The 14,150-nt window shown below is 35.4% G+C and overlaps 1 protein-coding gene across 4 annotated transcripts in view; it reads left to right on the forward strand.

The window, feature by feature from the left end:
* The window catches only part of NCK1 (NCK adaptor protein 1), a 100,042-nt gene extending 89,023 nt beyond the window's left edge, over positions 1 to 11,019 (forward strand). For all 4 annotated transcript variants that reach the window (XM_023187851.2, XM_023187850.2, XM_023187852.1 and 1 more), the window contains 2 exons: positions 6,412 to 7,124; positions 9,075 to 11,019. In XM_023187851.2, the coding sequence (XP_023043619.1) occupies positions 6,412 to 7,124; positions 9,075 to 9,269 (908 nt within the window). In that variant the 3' untranslated portion in view covers positions 9,270 to 11,019. The remainder of the gene's footprint in view (positions 1 to 6,411; positions 7,125 to 9,074) is intronic.
* Positions 11,020 to 14,150: the final 3,131 nt, after the last annotated feature.

Below are 14,150 nucleotides of genomic sequence, written 5' to 3' on the forward strand. Positions count from 1 at the left end.
AGGGTCCACCTTGCAGTTTTGTGTGAATATTAGAATCAACCTTTTCATTTCTTTGGAAGAAAAACAAAACACAGTGGTTGAACTTTAGTAAGAATTGCATTGAATCTGTGGGTTGCTTTGGATACTATTGCCATCTTACACAGAATATCTTTCCATTTATTTAGGTCTTCTTTAATTTCTTTCAGCGGTGTTTTGCAGTGTTTAGTTTATGAGTCTGATACTTGGTTAAAATTATTCCTATATATCTTATTCTTCTTAATGCTATTATAAATGGATTGTTTCTTAATTTTGTCTTTGAATTGTTCATTGCTAACATATAGAAATACAACTGATTTTGTGTGTTGATCTTGCAACTTTGCTGAATTTGTTTATTCTCACTCCGTGTGAGTGTGTGTGTGTGTATTCTTTCGGATTTTCTGTTTATAAGATCATGTCATCTGTGGATACTTTTTCCCCTCCCTAATTGCTTTGACTAGCACTTCCAATACAATGTTAAATAGAAGTAGTGGAAGAGAGCATCCTTGTTCCTGTCTTGTTCCTGTTCTTAGGGTGGAAAACTTTGTCTTTCACCATTGAGTGTGATGTCAGCTCCACAGTTTTTTGCAGATGCCCTTTATTATATTGAGGAAATTGCCTTCTAATCCTAGTTTGCTGAGCATTGTTATCATGAAATGGTTTTGGATTTTGTCCAATGCTTTTTTTACATCAATTGAGATAATCGTTTGTTTTTTTCCCTTTATTTTACTAGTATGAAGTGTATTATATTGATTTTCATATGTTGAACCACCCTTGCATAAATCCCACTTACTCATATACAGTCCTTTTAATATGCTTGCTGGATTTGGTTTTCCTAGTACAAATGATCCTTATTTTTCACAGATTCTGTATTTGTGAATTCACTTATTGGCTAAAATTTATCTATAAGCCCAAAGTTGATACTTGCAGTGTTTTGTAGACATGTGCAGTGTGGCAAAAATGTGAGTCATTTGATGTGCACATTCCGAGTCGAGGTGATATTCCGCCTTCTTATTTCAACTTTCATACTATAAACAAGTGTCCTTTGCGCAGTCTATTTAGTGCCACATTTTTTGCATTTTTGTGCTTGTTGATGATTTTGCTGTTTAAAATGGCCCCCAAGAATAGTGATAAAGTGTTGTCTAGAGTTCATAAACACAAGAAAGCTGTGAATTTGCCTTATGGAAAAAATGTGTGTTAGATAAGCTTCATTTAGGTGTGAGTTACAGTGATGTTGTGAATTCAATGTTAATCACAATTTATATTAAACAAAGTGTCTTTAAAAAGAAACACACATAAAACAAGGTTATGTAGTGATTGGTTAGCAAAAACATGACTGGAGCCTAATCCTGTTTTTCCCTTAGGAGCTATGGTTCAGTATTTGCTAATTCAGTATTTATGGTAACTTTATAGAATGTAACTACTGCAAATAATGAAAATCAACTGAATTTTATTGAGGATTTTTGCATCTATATTTCTAAGTGATATTAACCTGTTTTCTTGTGATAGCTTTGGTATTCTGGGTAATGTTGGCCTCACAGAATGAGTTAATAAGTATTCTCTCCCTTTTTCTTTTTAGAGATGTTTTATAGAAGTATTGATATGAATTCTTCTTTAAACATTTGGTAAAATCCACTAGTGAAACCATCCGGTCCAGAGCACATTATGTGCGAGATGTTTTGTTACTGATTGAATATTTTACTTGTTACATGTCTGTTCAGATTTTTTATTTTTTCCTGAGTCAGCTTTGTGGTAGTTTGTGTGTCTCTTGGAATTGATCTTGTTTTCTAGGTTTATTAATTTATTGGCATACAGTTGTTCATAGTATTCGTTTATAATCCTTTTAAAAATATCTGTAAGGCCTGTAGAAATGTTATTATTTTATTTATTTGAGTGTCTCTTGTTGGTCTAGCTAAAGAGTTTTTAATTTTGCTGATAATTTCAAATAACCACATTTTGGTTTTGCTGATTTCCTCTCTTTTTCTGTTCTCTTTTGTGTATATCTCTGCTCTAATTTTTATTATTTCCTTCTTTTAGCTTTGAGTTTAGTTTTCCTTTTCTAGTTCCTTAAGATTAAATTTAAGTTGGTAATTCGAGATCTTTCTTCTTTTTTATGCAAGCTTCTAGGGCTATAAATTTCCCTCCGAGCATTGCTTTTGCTGCCTCCCATAGGTTTTCGTATGTTGTGTTTTCATTTTCATTTGTCTCGCAGTAATGTCTAATCTTGTGAAATTTCTTGGTGACCTATTGGTTTAAGAGAGTGTTAGTTGCCGCACACTTGTTAATTTTCCAGTTTTCCTTTCTGTTATCGATTTATAGGTTCATTCCATTGTGGTCAGAAAAGATTCAGAAAAGATATTTTGTATGACTTCTATCTCAGATTTATTGAGGCTCTTTTTTTTTTTTTTTTTTTTTAATAGAGACAGGGTCTCTCTTTGTTACCTAGGCTGGAGTGCAGTAGCATGATCATGGCTCACTGTAGCCTTTGAACTCCTGGGCTCAACCAATCCTCCCAACTCAGCCTCCTGAGTAGCTGGAACTACAGGTATGCACCACCACACCTGGCTCATTATTTTATTTTATTTTTTATTTTTGTAGAGACAAACTCTCACCATCTTGCCCAGGCTGCTCTCAGGCTCCTGGGCTCAAGTGATTCTCCCCACCTTGGCCTCCCAAAGCATTGGAATTACAGCCTTGAGCCATTGTGCCTGGCCTACTGAGCCTTGTTTTGTGTCCTAACATATGGTCTGTCTTGCAGAATATTCAATGTACACTTGAGAAAAATGTGTACTATATTCTGCTTTTGTTTGATGGAATATTCTCTCTATGTCTGTTAGGTCTAGTTGGTTTATAGTACTACTCAAGGCCTCTATTTCCTTAAAGATCTTTCATTTAGTTCTGTCCCTTACAGAAAGTGGGGTATTCATGTCTCCAAGTATATTTAACTATTTTTCTCCCTCAGTTCTGTCATTTTTTGCTTTATATGCCTTGAGGCTCTCTTGTTAGGTATGCATATATTTGTAACTGTTACAATTGTTGATGGACTGATTCTTTTATCAATATTTACTGTCCTTTGTCTCTAAGTCTATGTTGTGTGATATATATTTATGTATTTTTAGACAGAGTCTTGCTCTGTTGCACAGGCTGGAGTGCAGTGGCATGACCTCAGCTCACTGCAACCTCTGCCTCCCGGTTCAAGCGATTCTTCTGTCTCAGCCTCCCGAGTAGCTGGGATTACAGGCACCCGCCATCATGCCCAACTAATTTTTGTATTTTTGGTAGAGACAGGGTTTCACCATGTTGGCCAGGCTGGTCTTGAACTCCTGACCTCAAGTGACCCACCCGCCTTGGCTTCCTAAAGTGCTGGGATTACAGGGATGAGCCACCGTACCCGGCCTATGCTGTGTGATATTTGTATAGCCACCCCACTCTCTTAATTACCTTTTATATGGGATATCTTCTTTCATCCTTTCATTTTCAGACCTATTTGCATCTTTGTTTGGATCTAAAGTGAGTGTCTTACAGATAACAGAGTTGCATCATGTTATTTTTAATATATTTATATTTAATATCTGATAAGGAAGGATTTCTGCTATTTTGCTCTTTTCATTTGTTTTTTTTTTTCTTTCAATTCTTCTATTACTGTCTTCTTTGGTGATTTCTTTTTCTTTTTTTTTTTGGAGGGTGGGGGTTAGGGTCTTACTCTGTCACCCAAGCTGGAGTGCCAAGGCAAGCCATTGCTCAGGTCCTTCAGGGAGCTGCCAGACAAGTTGAAACCCACAATCACAGTTGTTTAAAAATGAGATCTGTATTGCTTCCTCTGGCATTAGGAGTGCAGGTTACTATCCACACAGCCATCAATGACTTGGGGTGTGGGCGATAGTGGGCAGGCAACTTAGGATGCTGTAGCACTCTCTTTACCACAGAGCAGCAACTTTTTTCTTCACCAAGTCTTACCCTAGATTTTATACGTTTTTTTTTTTTTTACTAGATTCCAGAATTCTGCAAAAGTTGAGTCTGACAGTATTTACCAGCTCATTAATTGCATTCATTGCTTTTTGCCGTGACAATGCCATTTTTGGTGGTATCACCCCAAATGTAGGGATTTCTCAGAAGGTTATCATTAACCAGAAGTAAGAAAATTAGAAAGGAAGAAGTTGATTTATGGGTACAGACTGGATTATTTGTATTTGGACATGAATGTTGGGTTTGAGGTACTGATGGCACAATCTGTGGGTGTCTAGTGACAGTTAGAATTGTAGTGCCTGAATTCCAGAAAGGTCTTAGAGCTGCAAAGAGATCTGGGAACCTTCTGCACAGAAATTATAGAAAATGAAAGTGTATGATTTCCTTGGAATAGAGAGGAAGGTCAGGTATGGATGGCATCTTGTGAAACACTTTCAGCTAAGAAATTCTTCATTTATTCATTCAGCGTGTTTGCTGACTGCTGAATAAATAATTTTGTTTTTCCTTTGTTCCTACTACTGATGTATGTACTACTAAGTATTGGAGATAGAAAGGAGTAAGATCTAGTTTTCTGCCCTCAGGAAGTTCACTCATATTGAGGAAGACAGACAAGTAAACAGGTACAATGCAATGTGATAATAACAAGGTTAGAGGAGCCCAGACAGAGGTAAACAAGAATATGTAAACAGGTCGGGAGGGAAAATAAGAAATTCAGGGAAGTCAAAGAAGGAGAAAACATAATGGAGAGAGTGGGCTATGATCTTGGTTGCTGCATATAGAGTTTGAGAAGGCTGAGGACTTTAAAAGTTACTGATTTGACAGTAAGGAGAGATGACATAATGTATTCATAAGAATGGTTTTAATTGAGTAGTTTTGTTAGAATGCTGGAGACAAAGGATCAGATAATAAAGAGTTGAGAGTGTGAGTAGTGAAAAAGTTGAGAGAAAAGGAAAAGACAACTTTTTTTTTTTTTTTTTTTTTTGAGACAGTCTCTCTCTGTCACCAGGCTGGAGTGTAGTGGCATGATCTTGGCTCACTGCAACCTCCACCTTCCAGGTTCAAACAATTCTCCTGCCTCAGCCTCCTGAGTAGCTGGGACTACAGGCGTGTACCACCACGCCCAGCTAATTTTTTGTATTTTTAGTAGAGATGGGGTTTCACCATGTTTGGCCAGGATGGTCTTGATCTCTTGACCTCGTGATCCGCCCACCTCGGCCTCCCAAAATGCTGGAATTACTGGCATGAGCCACCACGCTCAACTGGGAAAGACAACTTTTAAAAGAGTGGTATAAGTTTATTCTATGGGAAAATTGGACCAGTTAGAGAAAAAAAAATAGCAAAATGTTACAGTTTAAAAGTTGTAGCAGAGTTAAAAATAACTTCATTTTGGAGTAGAAAAGATTTGAGTGTGTTTTTAGACAATTGAAGGGACTGAATAGGAAGGAAAACAAGGATGTCGAGTCCCAAGAGAGTCCGGAAAGATAGTATTAAGATCCTAGAAGGATCAGGATTTGGAGACTTGAGTGAAGAAAGAGAGTGAGAATAATGAGAGTTTTGAGAATTTGAGAAAGGAATTTGAGAAGTTTTACCTAGGGAAGCCTGTTTTCTAGGTAAAGTAGAACATAAAATCACACACTAAGAAATGGGCAGCAGTGAAAATGCCTGACTGAAGTTGATGTAGTGTACATTTGTATTGATAGTACCATTTGGTGATTTTCTCATTGCTTTCAACACATAAGTAAATGTATTTAGTAAGCATTTACTGTGTACTAAGCACTGTACAAGATCCTTGGGATTCTATCTGTAAACAAACAAAACTCCCTGCCCTTGTGGTGATCACAGGCGACTGGGGTAAGGGGAGAAAAACAAGTAAATAATATTTTAAAATAAACATATGAGGTAAATAAAGCTAGCTGGGTCTGGGAACCAAGAAAGCAAATGGGAAGATTAGCCAGACATAACTGCAATTTTATATTGCATATCATATTCTAATTTAAGATAGAAATAATTTTATTTTTATACAGCCCATTGTAGAATCTAGCTTGCTTAAACTAAGACAAGAAGAGTATGGGTATGGTGGAGCCTTTGTGTACCTAGATTGTAGCTATGAAAGAAATCTATATTTACATTTAAGAGGGAATTCATCAATTTAGGACAACTTTATAATTATGTTATAAAGTTATTTCAGGGCCTTTGACAAGAGAAAAGATGGTGAACTGTCATATAATAACTGAAATTAAATATTTGGTTAGAAAAAGATAATTTGCATCTTATTTCCAAAAAGATGATTTTTAACTACATAGAAATTTGTTATGTTTAAAGGCTTTAAAGATCTATATAGAGTTGAAGATCCCTTTTGAATAATAAATTGGTTCTTTTGGTAATCATTTTTTTATATTCTCCTCTCATGGCCCTTTTTAATTTCAACAGGCATTGGAAAAGTGAAAAGAAAACCTAGTGTGCCAGATTCTGCATCTCCTGCTGATGATAGTTTTGTTGACCCAGGGGAACGTCTCTATGACCTCAACATGCCCGCTTATGTGAAATTTAACTACATGGCTGAGAGAGAGGATGAATTGTCATTGATAAAGGGGACAAAGGTGATCGTCATGGAAAAATGCAGTGATGGGTGGTGGCGTGGTAGCTACAATGGACAAGTTGGTTGGTTCCCTTCAAACTATGTAACTGAAGAAGGTGACAGTCCTTTGGGTGACCATGTGGGTTCTCTGTCAGAGAAATTAGCAGCAGTCGTCAATAACCTAAATACCGGGCAAGTGTTGCATGTGGTACAGGCTCTTTACCCATTCAGCTCATCTAACGATGAAGAACTTAATTTCGAGAAAGGAGATGTAATGGATGTTATTGAAAAACCTGAAAATGACCCAGAATGGTGGAAATGCAGGAAGATCAATGGTATGGTTGGTCTAGTACCAAAGAACTATGTTACCGTTATGCAGAATAATCCATTAACCTCAGGTTTGGAACCATCACCTCCACAGTGTGATTACATTAGGCCTTCACTCACGGGAAAGTTTGCTGGCAATCCTTGGTATTATGGCAAAGTCACCAGGCATCAAGCAGAAATGGCATTAAACGAAAGAGGACACGAAGGGGATTTCCTCATTCGAGATAGTGAATCTTCGGTAAGTTGATTTTCAGAGGTAAATACAAATAGAGCTCTGTATATTAAAAAAAAAGAGAGAGAGAAATGGAGAGGTTAAGTGGCTTCCCTAAAGTTAACCAGGTAACAAGCTGGGACATAACATAAGCATAAATGTTCCAAAGCTAAAGTCAGCATTCTTTCTAGCTATCTATTTTGAATGAAAGAGAGTTGTGGCAGTGATGCTACACACTGAATTATTTGGTCTTCTCTAGTTCTGTTGATTTTGCATTCCTGATATATTTTCTGTTGCATTAAACTAAATGGAGAAAATGGAACATTGACTTCTTCATTGAATGTAGAATAATACTATAGATTAAATTGGGAAACATCTAAAAAATTGCTATTGGATGCAATGTGTAAGAAGATAGTCACTGTAGTCCTTATGACATAGGAAATCCCTGAATTTAAAAAATTGATACTAAGTTTCTTCATAAATTGGTTACTTGGAAATTGGAATACACTTTTATTGTAATCTCAAAAAACCTATTTTAACACTGTGTTTGAAATGCATTTGCAATAAAAGGTAAATTATATTGCAATACTAGTAAACAATAAAACTATAAAACCATAAAAGTTGAAAAATAGTATGGTTTCATGGTCTCTTTTAGATACTGTTCAGGATATTAGAATTTGATGACACTCATTTTCCTTAAAAATGCCCTTTCTTTTCCTTGATAAAAGATATCATTACTTTTCCATTTATTAAATCATGATTAATCTTGGCTTTGCGTCAGTATATTTGTACAAAAGGGAATGTGTAATTGCACAAAATTTTGAAAGAAAATGTGTGGAAGTGGGGTGTGGTGGAGAGAGAGATTAATTGAACTTCTGATATGAAGTTCAGGAAAATGGGGCCTGTGCCTAATCCCTCAGAAAAGCAGTTGGTTGGCAGTAGGGAAGAGTGATGACATCCATTTTCTGTTAGTTGCCTGATCTGGCTCACTGTTTGAAACTTTGGGAGTAACTGTAGAAAAAGAGGCTTTTGGGGGTTGATATAGACTGTAACAACAACAACAACAACAACAAAAACTAATTAAAAAGAAAATAGCTTGAATGCAGAATTGTGTGTATTTTCTTGTGGGTAATTGGGCATAGATATAAGACAAAATATAATATATACCATTATTTTTAGCAGTATACTTTTTAAGGTTAGGTCTCAAGTAGGCATATTTTGTTTAGCCTTCACAGTGTTTTTTAAATTCATTGCCCATATTTAAATATTAGGATATTTATTATAAAAATTCAGACTTTAGACCATTTAAAATTGGAAGAACTGCCAACATTGAGACCTTATTCCTGCAGGGCAACAATCACAGCTGAGAAGTCACCACTTCTTTAGATTGGTGATACACTGTCATTTTCTCTGCCCATCTACCCTTCCACTCTGACACTTGTTTACGTTATTCTTCTGGCTCTTGTAGGCATTTGAGTTTGTGGCCTTTCCTTAAAGTTTAGATTAATTCTCATTTGTGTGTTCTTCATTTTTGGGAATTCAGCGTCTTATCCCTAAGACAGCTACTGTTAGCTACACATTGAAAAGGGGTTGGGTGGGTATCTTAGACTTTCTCATGTGTTTCTCTGACTGGAGAGAAGATAGCTCTTGTTCTTCAAATATGTAAAGGATTTGCTGTGGGTGTCTACTGGTGGAGCTGTGGGTGTTAAGAGACTTTTGATTACGCAGGTTTGAATCCTGGCTCTGTTGTTAACTAGATGGATGATACTGGCCAAGTTATTAATAGCTTCCCTGAGACTCAGTTTTCACATCTGTAAAAAGGGTTTTGTTTTGAGGAGTAAAGGAGATAAATCTATGTAAATAATTTACCATGGTGCCTAGGACTTAGTGCTTAAATTTTAGCTTTTAGTTTAATATAAAAATACTGATAGAGGGCTTTCAAAATGTTTACTGTATGTATTTTTTTTTCTCTTTTAGCCAAATGATTTCTCAGTATCACTAAAAGCACAAGGGAAAAACAAGCATTTTAAAGTCCAACTAAAAGAGACTGTCTACTGCATTGGGCAGCGTAAATTCAGCACCATGGAAGAACTTGTAGAACATTACAAAAAGGCACCAATTTTTACAAGTGAACAAGGAGAAAAATTATATCTTGTCAAGCATTTATCATGATACTGCTGACCAGAAGTGACTGCTGCGTAGCTGTAATTTGTCATGTAATTGAAGACTGAGAAAATGTTGGGTCCATCGTGCTTGATTGGAAATTGCTGTTTCTAAATCTTTATGAGAATTGACAATAAGTATTTTTATTATAATTCAGCCCATACATATGTACTATGTATGCAGTGCATCTGCATAGAACAGTTCCTTATCCTTGGCCTTCTGTTTTATTGTTTTTTTCTTTGCTGTTTTCCCTTTGCTTCTAATATTACAGTTTTGTATTTTGAAAAAAAAAATCAAATAATGCTTATCAGAATCTTTATATGGAAGAAATCCTTTATTGCCTGTCCTTTGTTTCCTTGTAAAGGCACCCTGTTCTATTATGGTTTTTCATTATATAAAATTATTATATCTATATGTGACATACGCTAAAATAAATTTCTTGGAGTGTGTTAATCTTTTCTGTGACTAAATAGCAATAATAAATGGAAAATTAGAAATTATTTCCAGGTATTGTATTTGTCACAGGCCATTGTAAATACCAAGTATATTGTGTCTGCCTTAATTTTAAAAAATGCATTCATTGTCTTCAGTCGTACAGAAAGACACATGAGACATAGATTAGAAAACATGTTGTACAATTTTAATTTACAACTGTTGGAAACAAAAATCACTTTCTTAATTTTTTTTCCAGTGCTTCTCCCTCATTGGTTATTCAAGAAAACAAAATTGTCTCTGAGATATTTAGCTTTTCAAACTGTAAATAGATGCTCTAGTGTTATTTATTTTTTTTAATCCCACTTATTTTACCAGGGCATCTTGTATTAGGATATGTTATATCTATGCCAGTGGGAAATAAGTTATGGCCAACTTTTGCAAAAATAGGAAGCAGTGAGATACTTGTTTTTTTCTCCTCACTAAATATCAGTAATTATCAGGAATGGTATTACCTATTATCATTTCCTCTTTTCAGCTTTAAGTTTTGTTGATTGGGATGCTAAAACTGATGTATACCTGAGGAAAAAATAGAATGTGCTCATGGTTAGGGAAAATTATATTATTTTTAATTTTTTCATTTTTTTTTTTAACCAAGTAGGAATTTGGGTGTATGGATGAGAGGTTAATCTGCTTCTGTAGGCTATAGAAGAAAACCAGTTGTATTTTATGGTCATAATTTGTCCCCCTATTATTCTGGAGATTTAAATTTAAGTAAAGTAGCCGTCAATATTTTAATTGAAAAATCCTAAAGCCACATAACTGAGTAGGATGTCATATGATACTTTCATCAAATTCCCTAATGCTGCCTAAGCATATGGATGTTTTAATTCTTTGCTATATTATAAACATATCTAATACACCAGAATTATTGATGGTAAAATGGAAGTTGTGTAACTTGTGAATTTTTTTTATCAATGTTTTAAATATTTTATTATTTAAATCTTAAAATCATTTAAAGACTTATGTTGCCACTGGGTGGCAGCCATGGCTTCTCCCACTAAGCAACAGAAGTGACCAAATATAATAAGACAAATTTTCATCTCTATTACATCTGCTTTTAAAACATTTTAGTTCATATTCTGTTATTTTTCTAACTCAGTACTCCTTTGTTAAGGGTAATTATTAGTAGTTAAGTTTTTAATGGAAGTAAAACTCATGTATGCTTATCTTCTTTGCTGTAAAATCACATGAATATAAATTGAGGAAAACTGTTTAAATGGTTGTAGGATGACTAGTAGTAAACATCATCTTAATTTTTAACATATATATGATGATGCTTTCCTTTTATTTGCTGTACGTTTCTGGGTTTTTCCCCAGTCTTCCTTATGAAAAAAGTGTATGTTTGTAAAAAGGGAACAATTAATGCTTTGCATCACAGACATAAACTACTCACAGTAAACTGCACTGAGCTGACATTAATAGAGCAGCCTTTTGAGAAAGTAGGAATGTAGTAGCACTGGAAACAGAATGCAAATTTCTGTTCCATATTTAGGTTTATTGTAGCTATGGAGCTCCCAGATAACCCACGTGTGCCAGTAATACCTATTGTGTGTTCTTAATACGGTATAAAAACCTTGCTGGAAGCTACTTATTTTGTACTTACACATTTTACCAGTTTTTAAAAAGTCTTAACACAATGCTTACACCAGTGACTGTTTTTATAATACTTGAAGTAACTTTAAGAACTGAAACAACCCTGGAAAACATCTACATAGCTGGATAGTAACAATACTTGTATTAGAAACCAAGTGTCCTCATTCCCAGCCTGGTGTGTGTATCATGACACACTACTCTGTGTATGCTTGGTTTTAGACCAGGAGGAGAGTCCTGGGAAGAGCAATATGACAGAAGTTTTCTTCCACATGAGGAGAATGCTTAGTTTCAAATTTAAATACACATAACAGATGGAACCCTGCCTAACTCCTACAAATGACTTCCCCAAAATCTTGGTAGAAGGTTTTTTAGAACATTATATAAGCTTTGTAACAAAAACAGTTGCCATTGTGTCCCTTATTTAGTCATAAATCCTTAGGATTCAGCTGAATATATATTCACACATGTATTTACACATATATCACTATACAGTTAGCACATGCACCCTGCACTATTTAGTGACAAATAATATTGCTAAACAAAATAGGAAGGCTTCATGCAATCTGTTGCCATTGCTAGAAGAATAAATAGGCCTTGAAGATGAGCAACTTGGGTTGTTAAAATAAGGTCATTCTTGCAGAATATGGTACTTAAATTACCTCCAGCTGTAATGTCCTACCTTATAATCCAAAGGTTGCATAGAAGCAGGGTGGTCACAGTCTATGTAGTACCTTTGTGAGAATTAGGAAAAGGCATCTTTTTCTCTAGGCAGGCCCAGCCCTTCTCTAGAAGTTTGAATTTCACTCCCACCTTGTTGCTGGGGTGCCTTCCTCAGGGTACATCTGAACGCAGTGGCCTTACACAGAAATGTTCAACCCACACAGTGCTTTAAAAACTTAATTGCCAACATTTAAAAATTAGGGAGTTTCACATAAAATTTTGAAGTCAAAATATAGAAGCAAGAATTGTAATTCAGGGCATATACACAGATAGTAGTTTTTGGTATGTCCAAAGAACAGAGAAGATTGGGAGTTTTATTATGAAGAGAAATGTTACATATGTTTTGAAAGAAAACTGGCTCTAGAGAAGTTTTTGGGAGCTGGCAAACTCTGGTGTGTGATGGTGATAGGTAAAACCAGTCTTGGAGTCACAGCAGGTCATTTCAGCAGCTACTAGGTAAAACTGATCTGAGGGTTTGCAGTTGGCTGTTTCAGTAGCTGGGCTTGTGGAAAACAGTTCGTGGAGCAGCTGCTATGCCCTTCGAGTACTTTTTCCCCTTAGTGCATTGAATCTGATTTTGTTGGGTATGACAAGAATTACCCAATTTGTATAATTAACTTTCACACTCCCAACCCTTTTCCCCCTAGTTGAGATCTCCACATGCAGTTTACTCTCCCTGTTTTTCCTGTAACATGGAAAGTTTTGGGTTTGCAATCTGGAAATTACCATTTTTTTCAGAAACACTCAGTTACATTGTCCAAATCAAGAAATTAGGAGTGTGGCATTACAGTACTCCCTAAGTTTTCCATTTTCACACTTTGCTAGAAGATAAGAGGTCCTTTATAATCTTGCATTTATAGAACTTTTAACTTTCCAATGACTTCACAATCAAGGTCACTTTTTTCTTAAAGGACTTTTGATATAGAATAGATGCTATCTTAATTTTATGTTTTGAACACTACCCTTTTTAAAAAAATGACAAATTACTGTTTCTGGAGAAACATTATTAGAAGCATTGGCTTGCTACTCGATTCTGATAGGCTGGTTCTGTTAGTGTTTAGCAAGTTTTTGTGACTCAATTCTCTGCTATCTTTTTAACACTTGACAGACCAGCATGATATGCATGCCCCACACCCTAATTTCTTGCTGTAACATGACCTAAACTAAATGACTTAGGAACTGAAATGTTTATTTCTACTCTACTAATGATGTGCACCTTTTATCTGAAAGTATACATAGCTTGCTGAGATTTGTTTAATGAGTAGAACCAGGGTTAGGCTTGGTGGGGTTTTGAACAGAGGAGGAGTTTGAGCTGTCAGCCGCCATGTTCACAGAGGGAAATGTTTTAAATTAGTGTCTTTGAGAATATTTCCTGGTGAGTTAAAGTAGATTTCTAAGGTAGTTGTTTTAAATAAATTTCTGTGCTCAGATAATTTATATCTTAGACTATGAAGAAACTTTTCAGATAGCCTTCATGAAATTACTGAGACGAAAAGGTGAATTCCAGAATGAGACTTAAGTGTTGTCTATTTTAGGCTAAACACAGGAAGTCCTTTTGAAGGAAACTTAGTAATCGAATAAGGATGGCTTATCTAGGAGAAGTAATGTCAAACTTGACATTTTCTAGACTTAATAGTCAAGGGGGATGTTATAGAGAACAAATTCATCAGGGCATATGATGATGTCAAGATGAAAATTTTGTTAAATTGTTACCTCTCTCTATATGTGATTTTATGTTTAAATACCTTTTGGAGTTACTCATAATCAATTTATCCAACCAGCTCACCTCAAATACTGCTGAGCTGAGACTGTTCTAGCAATGTAATAGTGAAGAAAATGGACAAAGTTTTTATAAAACTTATATTTTAGTGATGTCATACGTAATGGAGAAGAGCTCTGAATTAAAATAGAGCAGGTTGAGGGCTGAGTGAGGGTGAGGGTGTTAATTTATATAGGATGATAAAAAGAGGCCTCTGATAAAATTGACCTTTGAGTATACTGTGTGCTCCACTTAATAGAATCACTGATGACTACGAACAACCAGTGACTGAATAAAATACAGCAACCAAAATCATTTGAAAA

The sequence above is a fragment of the Piliocolobus tephrosceles genome, chromosome 2 (assembly GCF_002776525.5).
Source record: "Piliocolobus tephrosceles isolate RC106 chromosome 2, ASM277652v3, whole genome shotgun sequence".
Taxonomy (NCBI): Eukaryota; Metazoa; Chordata; class Mammalia; order Primates; family Cercopithecidae; genus Piliocolobus; species Piliocolobus tephrosceles.